Raw genomic sequence first — 21,246 nt, 5'->3', positions numbered from 1 at the left:
AAGCGCTTTGAGCACGTTTAGTGGATATTACGCTATATAAAAGATCACTTTTATTTTATTTATTTATTTTTATTTGATATCACGTAACAAACAAGAGTTGATATAAATGTGACATAACAGAACTACTGGAGCGAGAGAAATCGGATTGAGTTTTGTATTGACCTGGGTTGTGATTGATGAGGGTAAACGACTCACCCTCTTCCCCCCCCCCCCCCCCCCCCCCCCCCCCCCCCCCCCCCCCCCCAGCTCCAACTCTCATGTAACCGGTTAACTCCCGTACCCTGGGAAAAAAAAAACTTGTATTGAAAAATTTGGCCAGAAAACTCGTCATTCAAATATCGATCGATTTAAATGACCCTCATCTTGGCAAAAAACACTCAAACCTTGGACTTCGCCCGAAGTCCCAGGTTTGAGTGTTTTTTGCCAAGATGAGGGTCATTTAAATCGATCGATAATTGAAGGACGAGTTTTCTGGCCAAATTTTTCAATACGAGTTTGGTTTTTTTTTCCTTCAAGACTACGGAAGTTAACTGGTTAAAAATAGACGTTTTCCGATCGATGCGTGTTAGTCTAGAGTTGTCTCCCTTCTATCCGGTCTTCCATTTCCAATGGCCAGGGTTGAAGACGGGCTGGAATAGATTTACACAACAAGATATTCAACGAAGCGTCTTTATTTTTTTTATTCTGTGTAAAACTGAAGCTCGTAAATTTTTCTTTAAGTCGTGGTAGTATTGTGGTGCTAACGTTGTGTCATTGTGATAAATTGCTTCTTTTCCTCTCTTGTAACGGATACGCTTTGAGGAGCTCGGTGTGTTATTATTATTATTATTATTATTATTATTATTATTATTATTATTATTATTATTATTATTATTATTATTATTATTATTATTATTATTATTATTATTATTATTATCATTATTATTATCATCATTATTATTATTATTATTATTATTATTATTATTATTATTATTATTATTATTATTATTATTATTATTATTATTATTACGCCAAATGACAGCGGTGTTCAAAGGAGAAAGAAATATTCGATGTACATCTTGTAGTATAAATCTGTGACGGGTGGCAAAAGGGTGTGAATCCTTCTGTCGTAATGACGGACTAGAAAACTCCACGGGCAGCGGAAGTCAATGATGTCTGAAAAAAACACGTATTTAAACAATTTTGGCCAGAAAACTCGTCCTTCAAATATTGATCGAATAAAATGTCAAAAACTCCCAAACATGGGACAGGGGAGTCTTTTAATGAAGTCCCAGGTTTGAAAGTTTTTTGCCAAGACGAGGGTCATTTTAATCGATCGTTATTATATTTGAAGGACGAGTTTTCTGGCCAGAATATTTTTTTTTAAGTTTGGTTCTTACGACTGTATTACGACTTTTGTTTTATGGTAGTCTGGAGGCCACGATAATTGTATGGTAGGAAAAGGGTTGGAAGGTTCCAGAATTGGATTAGTGCAAGACACGGTGTAGTGAGTGGAGAAGAAGTGCCAGAAGACAACGGGGGATTAAACACACTTTGGCACTGGTGGGAATGGAACTCGGCACCATCCAACTTGACACTTTAAAAATGAGCTTTTATACAGTGCAATATCCACTAAACGTGCTCAAAGCGCTTTACAAGTGGTCCCTGGCCAACAGCGACACTTCACATGTAGAAACACGGGACATGACGACGGCTGTTAGGCGATATTACAATTTTTTTCAGACAGAGACAACGCTGTTACCGGCTAGGTACTCATTTACACCTGAGTGCGGTGAGAGAATTTGAGTAAAGAGCCTTCTAAAAGGACTCAACTATGCGCCGAACAAGGCTCGAAGCTAGGACCTTCCGATTCCGAAAGCGAGTGTCATACCACTAGGCCACATAGCCGCACCCACGCAACGCCATCAACAACTCCAGAACAGTGGGTTCAAACTAGGGCAAGTTCTGTATAGGATGCTTTTTTTTCTCCCTTGTATTTTCTCTCTGCTTTGTGAGGTACTGTTTCAGATCATAGACACTTTTTTCACATAATAATCCACATAGACATAATGTCTGAAATCACTTGGTTTTTTGGGGTTTGTTGTTGTTTTGTTGGTTTGTTTGTTTGTTTTTGGTTTTTTGTTTTTTTTTTTTTTTTGTTGTTGTTGTTTGTTTTGTTTTTTTTTGTTTTTTTTGTTGTTGTTGTTTTTTGTTTATTTTTTGTTTGTTTGTTTTGTTTTGTTTTGTTTTTTTTTTTTTTTGGGGGGGGGGGGGGAGTTGAAGTAGATAGAGTTGATTGCAGGGCATCCTACTACCAGCCAGACGGAGGGTGCCTTTTCAGTTTGGTCCCTAGTTCGATCCCAATCATTGCAAACGGTTTTTATCCTCTTTTTTTTTTGTCTTTTAGCACTTTTCTAAGCACTTCATTTCAATATTTAGTGCCCGCTGCACTCACTCATTTTTCTGGAAGACAAAGGGACGCAAGTTGTTGTTGTGCTCCTAATTTTGTTTTCGATTAGCCCTCGAAGTTCTCCCATAGTGGGCAGGGAGGTACTTGCTGTCTCTTCTATCCCCTGAATCTGTTTTCCTATTGCTCTCTGTCTTTGTCTTGGAATGAGATTGATTAGTTTTGTCCTGACACTGACCGGAGTCCGTGGGTGGGAGGTAAACAGTCGAATGTATAGTTATAGTTTTGGTTTGGGAGATGATATTTTTTCCTTGTAAATCATCTCTGTTATATACTGTTATGTTTAAGATATGATTTGTAAACATTTGAGGGTATGACCTCTTAGATCTTGAGACATTTTGGTTATTTCAAACTAAGCACACTGATTGTTTGCTCTTAGCATCTACATCTGTTCCTGATTTGAATAATTCCCATTCGTCTTACTTTTTCCTCAAGTCCTTTTAATTGTACATCTAGAATGTTTTTACGATCCCATTTTCTTCCTTTTACTGGAGCTGATATGATGTAAATGTGTTGCAATCGCCGTAAACCCTTAAATCAAACAAACATATTACTGGTTCGAGCCGATGGTATACACATTTTCGCTTCAAGTCGTTCTCTCTGACAAAGAATGGACATGAGTACTTCTTATCATGAGTCATCGATATAATTCCGCTACAAGTCATTTTCCAGGCCACATGGAACACCTTAGTTATACCAAGAATATTCTCTTGAGACCTGTACGATTTCCATATTACCCTACACTATGACCTCTGACCCTGTCGTGACCAGGTCATTACATTGGCACGTGATATACCAATTGATTTGATGTCATATATCACCCATCGACTCAAAACGGTATATAACACAGACCCGCCTACTTGAAACTTTAAAAATTCGTAATTTTTAAGTGATAAAAATTATAGTCGCTTTTGTTAACTTTAAATATCAACAATTTACTCTCACAATGTTTAAATATAACACTTCAAAATCCTTTAAATGCTGTCGTCCAGCATCAACTTTCATTTTCAATACGTTTTAGTAGCTGAGGAATGCTCATGAAATTCTGAATTTGGGAGGGGGGGGGGGTGTTTAAAGGGTTATCGACGATGATCATTTACTATCATTTCAATGCAGCATTTCTAATCATTGCTGATAATGAATTCATTACGGCCAAGTGAGACAGTTCAACGCCTTTATTAGCGCTGATGGTTTTCCTCGGATCCGCGGAAATCTGCGATTTTGGAGTCAGAAGAGGAGTTTCCTCCTTTTAAAAAAAAAATCCCCCCCCCCCCCCCCAATCAAATATACTGGCAGGGAGAGACTTGATGTGTGGTGAGACAAATAGGTGCAATTTTACACTCTCCAGAAATTGGTCAGAGTATCAATGATATTTTATCATCTCAATTGATCTAAAAATGGAGGTTTGTGCAGAAAATATATATGAGACTTTAAAAGGCAATCGTTCAAACATTTCCTCATTTTTTCACTTTTTGTCACCATCAGCACTGCTTTATGTAATCAGGGGTTTTTTTCCACATTTTTCCAAGGAATACAAAAGAATTAACCCCTGTAACTCTGGATCGTTATAGGACTGCGCCGGTGGCACCATGATGGATTATCGCCCTTTGCCGGAAAAGGCCGCCATTTTCAAGCCACATTGATTTTTGGGAATTTGTTTTAAGACCTCATTTATATAAAGAAAAAGTAGTGTGAAAGTCCCGAAATCTTTAAGTCAGTCAATCTTACACTCGACAGATGCCACTTAAAACGTCAGTGGGGTCGTGATGTTATAGAGATGATAGATAGAGGTAAAGATTACAATACAGCTTGTGTTTTACTCTCTCTCTCTCTCTCTCTCTCTCTCTCTCTCTCTCTCTCTCTCTCTCTCTTCGTTCCCCCCCCCATCTCTCCCTATCTTTCTCTATATATTTAATTATATATTTATCTATCTATCTATCTATCTCTCTGTCTGCCTTTCTATCCATATATATATATATATATACAATTCTATCTATCCAATAATATATGTATCTCCGTATCCATACATCCAGCCATCTGTCTATCTTTCTTTCGACTCAAACAAATAAACACATACACTCACAAATAACACACCCACGTAAACACAGATACACACATACATACATAAACACACACACACACACACACACATACACAAACACCCTTCACACAAAAACAACGACTTAACTGTAAATTTGCATGAATAGAAACTAATTGATTTTTTTAAACACCTTGTTTTCCTCACTCTTTCCCCGAACTCGGACGTGACAAGTTGAATAATTGAAATTTAACGAGGTCTTCAGAGGGCGGAGTGATACAAAATTGATACCAATCTCCCTGCTACCATCTTGCCCTTCAATTCTACTTATACTCTCTCGCCTTCAGGTCTTTGCTCATGTCAGTCTGGTTTTAATTGTAACTTATTTCCATTTTATTGTTTTACAATGCCAGCCACTGGCATAACTGTAAAAAAAAAAAACACAGACAAACATATATACCTACAATCACAAATACAACAAGTTGAATAATTGAAATTTAACGAGGTCATCAGAGGGCGGAGTGATATAAAATTGATGCCAATCTTCTGCTCACCATCTGGCCCTTCAGTTCCACTTGTACTCTCTCGCCTTGGGCTCTCTGCTCATCTCAGTCGAATTTTAATTGTATCTTCATTTTATTGTTTTACAGTTCCGGCGGCTGGCATACTTTGTAAAAAAACATACATTAATATAATTTTTTTAAATAATGAAACTGGGTGTGGTTCCTGACCTCCCATAGTGGGCAGGGAGGTATATACCGTGTCTTCTATCCCCCTATACCTGTTTTCCAACATGCTTTCTGTCTTTGTCTTGGAATGAGATTACTTGGTTTTGTCCTGTCCCTCCCGGAATGTCTTAACCCGAAACGCTGTTTGTAACGCATTGACCTTTTCTTTTTGTTTTTAATTTTTGTAAGATACTTAAAATGTTGAAATCAAGTTTCACAGTGATTGTAACTCAAGTATTCCCAGACGTGTGCTTTTGCGATTGTTCTGTTTTGGCCTTTGTTTTTTAGTTTCAAATTAATCGAGCCGGGCATCGACCAGGGGGAACTGGAGGAATGAAATGGGTTTGAGTTGACAAACAAAATTTACCTTTACCGTGGGAGATTTGATTGGAATGAGAATCGTCTAGCTGGGAACGGTACCGAACGTTGTTGTGTCATGATAATCGTCAATCCGATTCCATTTCTGGTGTTTGATGGATTCGATTCCATGGGATTGGAATGGCCCGGGTGGGTGGGTATTCATGGTTTGTGCCTTCCCGTCATTGGGCTTTGGTGGGGGGGGGGGGGGGGAGCTCTCACCTACTCTCACTAAACACATAGTTTGATTTTTTGTCTTGTTATTATTTGGTTGTTGTTTGGTTTGTTGTATTATTTTATTTTTATTTTTGCTTCTTTCTTTTTTTCTTTTTCTTTTTTTTTTTTTTTTTTTTTTTTTTTTGGGGGGGGGGGGGGAAGGGTGGGGGGCTTCTCTCTATTTGTTCTTTATTTATTTGTCGTTTTTACTTTTGTTATTTTTTTGTTTGTTTTATTTTTTCTGTTTTTTTTTTCTCGGGTGTTTTTTTTTTTTCCTTCTGTCTAGACTTAAGTTTTGTTGTAGGCTGAAGAAAGGTTTTGTTACCGAAACGTTCTGTATTTGGTATTTTATTCTTTTTTTAAGCTGTGCTTTTCATTTTTGTCCAACTTCATCCATTGCGTTTGGACATTTCTGTTGTGTTTGTTGTTGTTGTTGTTGCTGTTGTTGTTGCCGTTACTGCTGCTACTGTTGTTGTTGTCTGTAGAGGAATTATATAGATGCAAGTATCATTGAAGCAAAGATAAAAACCTACTACAGCTGATGAGAAAGTAATGTGTCCCTGGTGTATGGTGTAGTCTCGGGTGAGATGAATATTTTATATTTTGATATCCGTCTGACTTTACACGATGTCACAACAATATCATAATGGGGAGGAATAGCTAATACGTAGCCTATCTACATCATTATATCTAATAGATTATTATTTACTTTTCTTATGTGTGTGTGTGTGTGTGTGTGTGTGTGTGTGTGTGTGCGGGGGGGGTATGCGTGTGTTTGTGTTTGTGAATGTGTACATGGGTGCGGTTTGTGTGTATGTGGTATTTGACTCTTCTCTCTCTCTCTCTCTCTCTCTCTCTCTCTCTCTCTCTCTCTCTCTCTGCTCTCTCTCTCTCTCTCTCTCTGCCCCTCTCTCTCTCATTCTCTCTCGATCTCTCTCTCTGTCTTTTGGTGGGTGTTTGTGTGTGTGTGTGTGTGTGTGTGTGTGTGTGTGTGTAATATAAATTTTTAGCCGAAATTCTCGTCCTTCAAATACCGATGATTAAAATGACCAATTTTTGGGCAAAACAATTTCAAGGAAGACTTCTCTATGTCCCAGGTTTGAGAGTTTTTGCCAAGATGAGAGCCATTTTAATCGATCGATAATTGAAGGACGAGTTTTCTGGCCAAAACTTTTGATACGTGTTTTTCCAGAGAACGGTAGATTAGTGCTGTTGTTAAATTAATAATTTGCGTAATGATCCAATGATCGCAAGTTCGAATCCTATTGTAAACCATGCTCAGCGTATATTTTCGTAGAGTGTTTCTAGTTTCCAAATTTGAATTAACTGTGCTAATGATATGCGATTAAGAAATTAAGGAGCAGGCACCGGTGTAAGATAAAGATCTGAACAAGTGTGTATGAAAGGTGCCAGACAAAGCAAGAAAGAAAAATACAAGAAAAAATCCACCCAAAAAAATCAGCAGACCTCGACTGGGGGGATTGAACCTCAGACCTTCTGATTAACGGGGTGACGTGCTACCTGTATCACGTCTGACCGGTATTCAGAAGGTCTGAGGTTCAATACCCAGTCGAGGTAGACTGCTTTATTTGGGATGTGTTTTTATTCTTGTATTTTTCTTTCTTGCTTTGTCTGGCACCTTTCATACACACTTGTTCAGATCTTCAATGATATGCGTGATATTTACTGTGTCATTCTGTTGCTTTGATGAGTTCAGTGGATTTTCTTGGATGATGAATTAATTAATTAATTCGATCATTCGTTTTTTGTCTATTTGATTCAGGGTATGATAATTTGAGCTGAAAAGAATTGAACCAAACAATGGACTATATAATGTGTGTGATGAAATAAAAATAAAAACACTAAGCTAAACAATGAACATATTAAAAATTGACATGATATAGAAAAGTTAGAAAAGTGACTATTATAATCAATCTTTAAAAATGGCGTATCAATATCAGAAAAAAGCAGAATCATGACCTTCTGTTGTGTCTATTGATTATTCAAGGTTTTTAAGAGACTAAAAGCATTACAACACCAAGACAAAATGTCCCGTGATGCCTCGGACAACAATAATACGGTGACCTTGACCCCTGACCATGACAAGGGGTTTGGGTCAACCTGTGATGTCAGAATGTCTGGGACGTCATCATGGATGCCTTTGACTTCTAAATTGTCCACGTCTTCGTCGCCCTCGTTCTCGAGGCTGTCGTCTTTACCAACAAAATCACAGAACAATGTCCCGATCCCTGGACTTGAACCCCAAACCCTTCCACCACCCCAACCCAAAACCTCCATCCCACCGTCCAAACATAACAAAGAGTTACTGACATCTGTTGGAGGATGTCAAAACTACACACTTAGTTATTTATACAAATCACAGTTATTCCCCTTAACACATTCCAAACTCAGTCTTACTTCCATATTCTTGTCTTATTCCAAACCAAATTTAACTCAGTCTATCTTTAAACCCGACCATTCTTATCTTTATCTGAACAAAATGGCCAAATTCCTTCTCTTTCTCCTCCTTCTCCTCATGAACACATCCATCCACCCTGCAACCGCCTGTTACAAATTCCCCGCAGGCGTCAAGGATCCCTGTGAAGGCAAAGTGTGCCAGTTCGGTGCCGAGTGCATGCCCTCTATGGACGGTAAGACGGCTCGGTGCCAGTGTCCTCGAGATTGTGCCTCGTACGGGGACAACGTTGGCAGCAAGCCCGTCTGTGGGAACGACGGGAAGGATTACAAGAACATGTGTGAACTCAGGAGTGCCGCCTGTTTCCAACTCAAGGACATCCGAGTCAAATATTACGGGAAATGCGGTATGTGTTGTTGATAACCACTAATATTATCTAATTATAATCCAAATACTCTGTTATGTCTTGGAAAAAAGGGAATTTTCTGCCAAAATATATATTTTGTTGTTTGTCTAAAAATATTCACGTCACAGATTGATAAAGTGACTCCAAAAAAAAACAACTCAAAAACAACCCTTGCTAAATCTGTTAATTTTCAGAAATCTTCAAGAATCTTTTTCACATTCTCTATCCATCGTATTCTGAAGAAGAAAATTTTAAACAACACTTAAAAATTTTGGCCAGAAAACTCGTCCTTCAAATATTGATCGATTAAAAAGACTTTCATATCCGCCCCCCCCCCCCAAAAAAACGCTCAAACCTGGGACTTCACGAAATCACAAGTTTGGGAGTCATTTTAATCGATCGATATTTGAAGGTCGAGTTTTCTGGTCTACATGTTTTGTTTTTTCAGAGGGGGGCGTCTTAACTCATTTAACCCCAACACCGACTATATCTGTAGTTTACCTGAGTTACTTTTATCCCCATGCCTATTTATTACATTTTTCTGAGACAAATTATAGGCGTCGTATCAAAGCTGATGTTTTTAGTGTTTACATGTTAATAATAGTTGAATAAAACTATATATATGCATTCATTTTTAATACATTTTTTTCCAATTTTGAAAAACAGCAAAAGTCTCTAGGATTGAGTGAGTTAGGCTAGATACTATACTTTGACAAAATACTTTGTTTTTCCTTTTCCATAGAACACGTTGACTTCAGATGCCAATCGATCAAAATGACCTTCAACCTGTCCAAAAGTTTCACGTCTGACGCTTCCAAGAAGTTTTGGCCGTGTTGAATGTCATTTAACCTGATCCATATTGAAAGTTGACATGTCCTGGTCCATCCATATTGAAAGTTGACATGTCCTGGTCCATCCATATTGAAAGTTGACATGTCCTGGTCGATCCATATTGAAAGTTGACATGTCCTGGTCGATCCATGTTGAAAGTTGACATGTCCTGGTCGATCCATATTGAAAGTTGACATGTCCTGGTCGATCCATGTTGAAAGTTGACATGTCCTGGTCGATCCATATTGAAAGTTGACATGTCCAGGTCGATCCATGTTGAAAGTTGACATGTCCTGGTCGATCCATATTGAAAGTTGACATGTCCTGGTCGATCCATGTTGAAAGTTGACATGTCCTGGTCGATCCATATTGAAAGTTGACATGTCCTGGTCGATCCATATTGAAAGTTGACATGTCCTGGTCCATCCATATTGAAAGTTGACATGTCCTAGTCAATCCATATTGAAAGTTTACATGTCCTGGTCGATCCATATTGAAAGTTGACATGTCCTGGTCCATCCATATTGAAAGTTGACATGTCCTGGTCCATCCATATTGAAAGTTGACACGTCCTGGTCCATCCATATTGAAAGTTGACATGTCCTGGTCTATCCATATTGAAAGTTGACATGTCCTGGTCGATCCATATTGAAAGTTGACATGTCCTGGTCCATCCATATTGAAAGTTGACATGTCCTGGTCCATCCATATTGAAAGTTGACATGTCCTGGTCGATCCATATTGAAAGTTGACATGTCCTGGTCGATCCATATTGAAAGTTGACATGTCCTGGTCGATCCATATTGAAAGTTGACATGTCCTGGTCGATCCATATTGAAAGTTGACATGTCCTGGTCGATCCATATTGAAAGTTGACATGTCCTGGTTGAGATGAAATCACGTGATACCTTCTTTCTTCCTTTTTCCCCTCTTTTATTTATGTTTATGTTATGTTAGAGAGTCACAGCACGCACAATATTTATAATGCCATTTAGATATCTTAAATTGATTCTTGGTTGTTGTTTTTTTTTTTGTTCGAGTGCTTTGTATAGTTTTCAAAATTTGTTGTTTTTTTTTTCATTTTCAGGTCAATCAGATACAGAAATCAATATTATTTTCCATCTCTATAAAAACATTTTTATTTTCAGTTTCATTTCTACAGAATAATCTTGAACTCCCAAGCCCGTTATATATTTTTATTTATATTGGTTATCTCCCCTTTTTTCCATTTGATTCAATCCCCCTGATTCCACTTCTCCATTTGATTTTACAGATAGAACAACAAGGGAGAACTGAATGATTCATCATTCCTTATATCATTTCAATCTTAAATATTTATTTTTTTATTTGTTCATTTATTGATTTGCATTCTTTGTCTATTTCTTTCAAAATTCGATCCAATTTTATTTCTAATATTATTATTGTTAGATGATCTTCATGAGAATGGATTTCGTATTCCTACACCCTTTTTACATTTTCGTACTTTAAAAAAAATAAAAAGACATTTGAAATATTTTGCCCAGAAAACTCGACCTTCAAATATCGATCGATTTAAATGACCCTCCTCTTGTCAAAAATTCGCAAACCTGGGACCTCGCGAGGTCTTTGATAATGTCCCGGGTTTTAGAGTTTAAATCGATCGATATTTGAAGGACGAGTTTTCTGCCCATATTTGGAAATAGGTGTTTTCTCAAAGCAAGACATTATCATTGTCCCTTTTTGTGTCTCTAATTTTCTTAAAATGTCTTAATATTAATGACATGGTTCTCTTACATTGAATTATCCTGGCTCTCTTATACACAGGCACATTCACACTCTTACATGCAAACACACATACACACAAATAAACACACACACACACACACAAGCATACACACAAAGAAACTAAAATCTGTTTATCGATTTATCTCTCTCTCTCTCTCTCTCTCTCTCTCTCTCTCTCTCTCTCTCTCTCTCTCTCTCTCTCTTTCTCTCTCTCTCTTCTCTCTCTCTCTCTCTCTCTTTCTTTCTTTTCCTCTCCCCTCTCCATTCATCTATCTGGCTATCTATCCATCTGGCTAGCTAAATAAATCTATCTATCTATCTACCTATCTATCTATCTATCTATCTATCTATCTATCTATCTATCTATCTATCTATCTATCTATCTATCTATCTATCTATCTATCTATCTACCCATCTATCTATTTCTCTCCTTCCATCAGTATATTACATATACATCTACACACCCATAATATATTAACCCCCAAAAATGTAACAGTAACAGTTAACAGTTACTGAGAGCCTGGTCATGCAGTGCGAAATGTATATTATATCAACAACGTGCGTGAGAAACGGTTGACACCCATCCATTGTATGACAAGGTTGAAATGGCCTGATAAGACAGTGTGTTGTTTTACATTACAATTTATTTAACCTTGCCTAAATGGCTGAAACATTGCAATGTAGTGAAAAGGTTAAAGGTCATTCTTGGGTTGTTTTTTTTTATTGTTTGTTTGTTTTTTGTTTTTTGTAATTTGTTTTTATCTTACTGCGCGTCCTTGTCATGACATACCATGAAAGAGATAGAGAAATGTCAGGCCTTATTATTTTTTTTTCTTCTAGTGATGACACCCGCCTTCGGATCGGAAGGTTCTGGGTTCGAGTCCGGCGCTATGAGCAGTGTGTATCTAGCTGAGTCCTTGAATAAGGCTCTTTCTTTACTCACAGTCTCGCACCACGTGCATAGGTGTAAAATCAGTCGTTAATTGATAATTGTGTTGTTGTCTTTGTAAGGGGGGGGGGGGGGGGGGGGGCTGATGCAGCCCAGGTCAGGTCTCGTTCCAGACGTTAGACGTTACAGTTGGCTGATAACCGACCAACCCATTGGAAAGCGCTTTGCTTGACCACGTTTAGTGGATATTGCACTACATAAGTAGTTTTCGTTGTCTTTATTGGGGGGAGGGGGTGGGGGGGGGGGGGGGTTAGAGTATGCAGTTTGTTGTTTGATTGTTTGGCGAGTTGTTTTTTTTTTTTGTTGGTTTATTTTAATTTTTATTTTATTTTTTTTTAATTTTTTTTTTATTGGGGGGGGGGGGTAATTTGGGAAAGTAAGGTGGGGGGGGGGGGGGGGGGGGGGGGGGGGTGTGAGATGTATCCGTGTATGGCATGACCTTAAATTATAATGGTGGCGTTTCCTTTGTTTCTATTGTTTATAGGGAATGAGATTAGCGGAAGAGTAGCGTCCCTTGATTGGACGTCACCTATAGTCTGTGACGTCAACGGCGCACAACCAACATGACGTTCTCTCTCTAATAACTTTTCCGCCGGTGACGTCACATACTATGGGTGACGTCCAGTCAAGGGACGCTACTCTTCGCTAATCTCATTCCCTATACATTTCTATTTATCGGGGCGTTGTCAAAATCCAACATGTCTTCCCAGAGCATTCTCTAACTCTTGTCAGTTCAGGTATGAATTCATGTAAAATGATCACAATCACAATTGTAGCTTTTGATTTCAGATGACGATCTGAAAAAGTGTGTATGAAACAGTGTCAGACAAAGCTAGAAAGATAAATACGAGAATCCCAATAACAACAAAATCAGTCTTTCTGTGCTTGGGATCGAACCTCAGAGCCCCTGTTTACTAATCAGACGTGTAGTACGTATGACTGGTAATCAGGAGGTCTGTGGTTTGAACCCCAGTCGAGACGTGTTATCATTACAACACAAAGGGCAACTCCTGTCTGGTCGGTAATCAGGATGTTTAAGGTTCGATTCCCCATTCAAGACGTGATATCATTACACCACAAAGATTACCTCTGTCGTGTAATGGTAGCACGTCTGACCGGTAATCAGGGTGTTTAAAGCCCCCCATAGACGCCGACATCCGCTGGTAGCGGGACGGATGACCTATCGCTGTGACCCGATCCCTGCGTTTATCGCAGATGGTTTTTGCCCACATACGGGGAGATATTTTTTTTTAGGCGATCGGCGATCGGGGGCGTGGCAGTATAAAAAAGTGGACAATTTTTTTTCGGATTTTCGCTGTTTTCACGTCGGATTCGTGATCAGCGTCAAATTTACAATAGGTTTGATACTAAGAACTGTGTGTTTACTCCAAAAATTGGTGAAATTAGAAATAAATTTTAATTAATAGTGAGGCGACGATCCCAGTTACTGTCTGTTATTCTATCTTTCGTCTTGCGCACAATAGTGATTACTTCTCACTAAATTATATCAATGAGACTATTGAAGGAACGAAATTGACATCATTCCACTCTTTGTTATTGTATTAAGGCAGTCATTTGGTAATTAGTTCTCACTAAATTATATCAATCAGACTTTTAACGTTCAAGGTTACTCGTAGTTTTGTATGACGGTACGTTATTTCCGACTGGTGGATGTTGTGAGCATTTTACCTAAACTCATAGCATCAATAACCGTCCAAGATATTCCCATCATATGTAGCAATAGCTATAGGAGAGAGAGAGAGAGAGAGAGAGAGAGAGAGAGAGAGGAGAGAGAGAGAGGAGAGAGAGAGAGAGAGAGAGAGAGAGAGAGAAAGAGAAAGAGAGAAAAATTTACTTGCGCTATATATACCGCTATATTCAATAAAGGTGCTCAAATCACTTTATAAGGGTCTTTGGCCAACATAAAAACATGTTAGACGAGACATGACTGTTAAGCGATATTGCAATTGTTTCCCGACAGAGACGACGCTGTAAACAGCGAGGTACTCATTTTAACAGTGAACAAGGTGAGAGAATGCGAGTAAAGAGCCTTTTCCAAGGACTCAATTATGCGCCACTCAGAGCGGGACTCGAATCCAGTACCGTCCGATCCAAAGGCGAGTGTCATTTCACAAGATCACATGCATAGCCGCACAAAAAAGTGATGAGAGAATAGATTCATATGTATTGAAGGAGGAGGAGCGGATGGAGTGAGTAAAGTTTTTGGATATTTATAGAAGGAACCAAATTGACGTCACTCATCTCATTGTTATTGTTTTTAGACACCCATTTTTATGATTAGTTCTCATTAAAATATATCAGACTATAACGTTCAAGATTCCATGGAGATCTTTGGGCTGGAGTGATATTTCTGGCTGGCGGACTTTGTGAGTATTTTAATTTAACACAGAGCATCAATAGAAGGAATGAATTGGACGTTAGTCAACCCGTTGTTATTGCTTTTAGACAGCATTTTATAATTAACTTATCACTAAGTTATATCAATCAGACAATGAACGTTCGCGTTTGCAGTTTTGTGTGTTAATATGTTATACCCCGATGGAGATGTCGTGAGTATTTTTCCAATACGCATAACATCCATACATTTGCAATCCGATTTAAGTTTAAAAGCAACGTAGACCACGGAAATTTTTCAATTTTGTGGACAATAAAGATTTGTTATTTATCGTCATTATTATTATTATTATTATTATTATTATTATTATTATTATTATTATTATTATTATTATTATTATTATTATTATTATTATTATTATTATTATTATTATTATTTATAAAACAAATCGACAGTGTTCCCGTGGCAGGTGAAACGGGTACTCCTCGGGACTACTCGCATTCGCACCCCCCCCCCCCCCCAACCACCACCGCCACCACACACGCACACAGCTCTTTTTTTTTTTTTTTTTTTTTTTTTGGGGGGGGGGGGGGGGTGGGGGGCGTTGTTTGTAGAGTATAATTCAGGGTTACAATGCTCACCCCTGTCATCACGTAGTCAAGGCTTTTTGGCATCTGCCAATCCCAAATGTCTGTGTCAAGGTCGACCGTCATGTCGCGTCAACGGGTGAGGAGGAAAAAAATAAAAAAAGAACTGGCATATTATTATATCATTACATTGAAAATTATGAAAACTATTTTTTAGTTTGTATGAAATCCTTTATAAATTTTACGATGATCATGAACGAAACTTTTGCCATCTACCTCTTCCTGGCGCAACATTTATAAAAATATTATTTTAAAAAAATAATAACACAGCATTTATTTGGCGCAATATCCACGTGCTCAAAGCGCTTTACAAGGGGTCCCAAGGCAACAGCAATATTAAACTTGAAAGACGAGACATGACGCCTGTCAGGCGATGTGACATTTTTTCCTAACAAATTCAACGAACGGCCATGTACTCATTTTACACCTGAGTACGGTGAGAAAATGTGAGTAAAGAGCATTTTCCAAGGACTCAACTCTGCGCAACGCAGAGCGGGTCTCGAAAACTGAACCGTCCGATCTGGAAGCGAGAGTCATACCACAAAACAGGGAGGAGCACTGTTCTGTCGGCCACATAACCTCAATATTAATTAAATTTTATTTCTAATTTCATCAATTTTTGGAGTAAAAACATAGTTCTTGGTATCAATCCTATTGTAAATTCGACGCTGATCACGAATCTGACGTCAAAACAACGAAAATCCGAAAAAAATTGTCCAATTTTTTATACTGCCACGCCCCGATCGCCTATCGCCTCGAAAAATATTAAGCAAAGCGGGCTTTGCGAGCGATGGACCGTACCTAGGTTTATCGGCCAGGTATTTGGCCACACGCATTGCGTTTTCACCCCGGTTTGCCTGATCGGGGTCTGGACCAGGATCATATCCGGGCGTGTATGGAGCCTTTAAGGTTCGATTCCCCAGTCGAGACGTGTTACCATTACACAACAAAGATTACCTCTGTCGTGTAATGGTAGCACGTCTGACCGGTAATCAGGATGTCTGAGGCTCAATTCCCCACTCTAGACGTGTTATCATTACACAACAAAGATTACCTCTGTGGTGTAATGGTAGCACGTCTGACCGGTAATCAGGATGTCTGAGGTTCAATTCCCCACTCTAGACGTGTTATCATTACACCACAAAGATTACCTCTGTGGTGTAATGGTAGCACGTCTGACCGGTAATGTGAATAATTGAGGTTCAATCCCCAGTCGAGGAATACTGATTTTGTGGGATGTTTGTTTTGTTTTTTTTTTTCCGGTATTTTTCTTTCTAGCTTTGTCTGGCACTATTTCATACACACATTTTTCAGTAGTTCATTTCCCACTAGTGTCTATCTACTCCCCAGTTTATCAATTTGATAGTTGATTTGAGCTTGCCGATCACAGCTATCAATTTCATGGTTAGAGCAGTCTTTGTGGAATCGCCATTTATGGAATATGATGTGACCTACATTCTGCTGTATTCTGGAGAAAGAAAAACATGTATTTAAAATTTTGGCCAGACATCTCGTCCTTCAAATATCAATCGATTAAAATAACCTCGTCTTATCAACAACTGTTAAACCTGGGACGTCGGGATGCCTTCAAGAAAGACCCAGGTTTGAGGGGTTTTTATTTTTTGTTTTAATTAATAAATTTCCCTTTATTCATCCCAGATGGGAAATTTGTTTTTAGGGTCTATTCCAGTGGGTAAAGCTGGAATAATCCTGGCATCAGCCGCAGTGCAGCGCCCGCAAACTGAGCTGGGGCGAGGTAACTTGCTCAAGACCATACAGCAGAGCTGTTATTCGAATTTGGTATCTTTCTGGTACGAAGCAAAGAGCGTACCGCTCGCTGAGCCACGCTGCCTGCAAGATGAGGGTCATTTTGATCGATTGATACTTATTTGAAGGACGAGTTTTCTGACCAAAATATTTTAAATACGTGTTGTGCACGTCAGAGTACGGCAGTTGATGTATACGTTACTTCAGCATTATGTCTTTGTGTCCAGTCTCACTTCCAAAGCTTTCACCGCCAAAATGTTATTATCTTGTCTGCTCCCATTTCGGCTTGTTCTACTTAATGTAAATGTTGCTGCTCGAAGCTCGAAAATCCGCTTCTATTTTGTGTGTCAAGTTAGAGCCGTCAAACGGGTCTTTTCTTCTCCGAGCTTTCCTGAAAATATTGAAAACTATTTCCTAAATATATAACAAGATTTCTTGTTTTTTGTTGTTTTTTTTTTTTTTTTGTTTTGTTTTGTTTTTTTTTTTTGTTGTTTGTTTTTTTTTTTTTTTTTGTTATAAATTACATATTTATCATGGTTTAAAAACGAAGTTGCTGTTTACGTTTAGAACGTAAAGACTGACTTGTGTTGTATTCGGTAGAACAAATAAATAACAATGTGAAATTGAATGTAAGCTTCAATTTAATATTCGAAAACAGGTAAGATGGACGTTTCCGGGATAACGGGGAAGCTATCTGTTTTCGAATATTAAATTGAAGCTTACATTCAATTTCACATTGTTATTTGTTTGTTCTACCTAATACAACCAAAGTCAGTCTTTACGTTCTAAACGTAAACAGCAACTTAGTTTTTAAACCATGATAAATATGTAATTTATAACAAAACAAAAAAAAACAAGAAATCTTGTAATATATTTTGGAAATAGTTTTCAATATTTTCAGAAAAGCTCGGAGAAACCCCGTTTAATAACTAACTTTACACACAGAATTGAAGCAGATTTTGTGATTAATAAATTAAATCAGTTGTTTTGTATCATTATTTTTAATATTATTTTTAATGAGGGGGGTTGTGTTTCGTTTGTGTTGTGTCCAACTATGGGTGCAAATTTATATTTGATTTGTTAAACCCATTTTTTTGTTTATTTATTTCTAATCTATTTTGAAAAAAATGACAAAGGTCATAGTTTGAAATTCTCTGCGGCTATGTGCTCTTGTTGAGTTCTTGGAAAAGGCTCTTTACTCACATTCTCTCACCGTACTCAGGTGTAAAATGAGTACCTGGCCGTTAACAGCGTTGTCTCTGTCTGAAAAAAATGAAAAATATAATAACGCCTAACAGGCGTCGTGTCCCGTCCTACATGTTAAGTTTTGCTGTTGGCCAGGGACCCCTTGTAAAGCGCTTTGAGCACGTTTAGTGGACATTGCGCTATATAAAACTTCAAATTTATAAAGCTCAAAAAGATTAGGTTCAAGTAGAATTTTTACTCCCTTATAAGCAAGAAGTACGTACTGTGTTTCAGTATATTTCAATTTAAAGAGTGACCCTTATTAAACAGTTATAAAAGGTCGTGAAGAAGGCTTTATTTTCTCCTTTTGGCCTCTAAACCTTCCTCTTTATTGACTCGATAAAGGGTCTTTCTCCCATCGATCGAAATACACCCCCCGCCCCCACTCATCCCCACTCACCCACCACCCCACCCCCCCCCCCCCCCCCCCCCCCCCCCCCCATGGTGAATTACGTGAGATGAGATGAATGTCTTTCTGACATGCTTCCTTCCTTCCTTCATTCTGACCGACTGGCTGGTCCAAATAAATAATGGCCGATGTTGTTTACTGAACGATGAAAACAGAAATAAATTTTTAAAAGACAGTTTTTTGATGGGTTTTTTATCATCTGTGGCCAGGAAATTTTGAATTCATTTATCCATCGATTAAAATGATGCTAAACTTGACAATCTTAAACCCAAAACTTGATAAACATATGAAATAAAATAAAATAAAATAAAATCCCTTTATTCATGCCATTGGGGACATTTTTCTCCAGGGTCTTTTCCAAGAGGGAGACTGGAATAACCCAGGCGTCAGCCGCAGTGCAGCGCCTCAAATTGAGCTAGGGCGAGGTGATCGAACTCGGTACCTACTGGGTACGAAGCAAAGACCATACCGCTGATCCACGCTGTAGAAGTATTCTGCCGTCCTGTGAAAAATGCAACCTGAGATTTCGCGGTCTTTAAGGAAGTCACAGGTTTGAGTGTTTTTTGACATGATGAGGGCCATATTAATCGATCAATATTTGAAGGCCAAATTTTCTGACCAAATTTTGGGAGGATTTTTTCTCTCTAGAAAATGGCAGTATTGTCACTCAATAGTATTTGACAGATTTAGGGCCGTTTTTAATTGATCGATATAGAGGGATAAAAAGTTTTCGGTTTTCTGGCCAAATTGAGAAAAAAAATGCGTTATGATTTTGTTTTTTTATAGTGCGCCATTAACTTATTAACTTTGGCCACGTTTACCTGATTCTCAGGCTCTCTATTCAGTAGTAAAATAATTTCGTCCCTATTTATCGTCTATTTGTTTGGCTTTTTATTATTAACGACAAGAAAAAAAAATACAAAAACAGAAAGGAGTTACAAAAAATACTATATCTATAGTTTAATTCATGATATTATGGCAAGTGCTTTTTAAAATACATTTTATTAGTCGCGGTGTGATTGTCCAAGCACATTTCCTATTGCCAAATTCTTCCTTCCTGTAAGTTGTTTATTTTGTTAAAATTATCATGGGCTCTTGGTACAGACGTTGTCATAACTCAGATTGCTTTTAAAAAAACAAACAACAAAAACTTGAGCTTTTATATAGCGCAATATCCACTAAACGTGCTCAAAGCGCTTTACAAGGGGTCCCTGACCAACAGCAACACATAACATGTAGGACGAGACATGACGCCTATTAGGCGATATTACAAATTTGTTAACGGCCAGGTACTCATTTTACACCTGAGTACGGTGAGAGAATGTGAGTAAAGAGCCTTCTCCAAGGACTCAACTATGCTCGAACCCAGGACCTTCCGATCCGAAAGCGAGTGTCATACCACTAGACCCGACGTAGCCGCACTAATGCTCGCTTTGATGATCTTTTCTGAAAGATGATGGGTTACACGACTTTAAGACATCTCAGATTACTACCCAAGAGTGAGTTAACCGTTTTATCGGCGACATTGTCCATCACCATGACAACTAACATCATTAGTATCATTAGTAGTAGTCTCCCCCTTTTTGGGACATCCAACTGTATTATCGAGCTGTTCTATCGGACTTTGGCCATTTTTTAAATATTTTTTTGCCAGTTCTTTACCGTCATAAATTGACAAAGTACGTTTATTTACATTATAGCCAGAAATCTTCTACTTTCTAATCATCGTCCAACGTGGCTTGTACTCTTGAGCACGTTGCGGTCAGCTGTCTCCACGAATCACGATCCTCTGCGGTGCAGAATCGGAAAGAAAAGAAGAGATAAAAAGACACGCAATCTTTCAGAAATTCTTAAAACAGAGACTTTTTAAGAAGTCTAACAAACGTGTATCGACAAGTAATTTATGATCCATTGTGAAGCGCACGGAGCATGGTAAATCCTTGGAAATGCTCTGTACACAAGTTCAAATTTATTAGATTTTATTTAAGTTTTCTGTCCACTCCATCGACTTAAATAATAGAATAGAAAATAAAATAAAATTTCCTTTATTTTCATCCCATAGGGGAAATTTTTCTCTCGGGTCTAGTCGAAGGGATGACTGGAATAACCCAGGCGTTTATTTGTAGGCTAATGACAGTTTTGTGACCAATTTCTTTTTTGATGTGTTTTGTCAGGGTATGTACCTCAGTTTTGGTCTCGTGTAGATTTTCCTGGGTATTTGAACGTCAATGGCAGTTAATTTATCCCGTCTGTGTTGGGGCCAGTCTGAGAGATGGAATGGAATGGCTCGAGAACCGGCAATTCCTTTGATGGATTCTGAAAATTGTCAATACGATTCAATAGTCCGATGTCACGTCCGCCCAGCAACCGGCAGCGTGGTTCTAAACAAAGAAAATCTCTGCTTTTCACTCCTCATGCTGGCTAGAACTTTTTTTAAAAACTTCTCAAAACCCTTCTTCAGCCAACAACAAAAACAATAAAGACATAAATACATTACTAAATTCCAGATAGACGACATAGGTATTTCTGTAATTTAAATAATGTATTCATGTCTTTATTGTTTTTTGTTGTTGGCTGAAGAAGGGTTTTGTGCCCGAAACGTTCCGTGTTTGGTATTTTGTTATTTTTTTGAAGCTGTTATATTCATTTTTGTTTATTACTTTTTTTTACA

At 38.1% G+C, this 21,246-nt stretch overlaps 1 protein-coding gene across 1 annotated transcript in view; it reads left to right on the top strand.

The window, feature by feature from the left end:
- Nucleotides 1-21,246, top strand: part of LOC144969895 (agrin-like) — a 340,199-nt gene that overhangs the window by 251,353 nt on the left and 67,600 nt on the right. Inside the window, exon 4 of the mRNA XM_078908949.1 lies at nt 8,371-8,607. Within this exon, the coding sequence (XP_078765075.1) occupies nt 8,371-8,607 (237 nt within the window). The remainder of the gene's footprint in view (nt 1-8,370; nt 8,608-21,246) is intronic.

The sequence above is a fragment of the Berghia stephanieae genome, chromosome 4 (genome assembly GCF_034508935.2).
Source record: "Berghia stephanieae isolate SIO BIC M18660-M18661 chromosome 4, UCSD_Bste_1.3, whole genome shotgun sequence".
NCBI lineage: Eukaryota > Metazoa > Mollusca > Gastropoda > Nudibranchia > Aeolidiidae > Berghia > Berghia stephanieae.
This window is presented reverse-complemented; position numbering and strand designations above follow the sequence as displayed.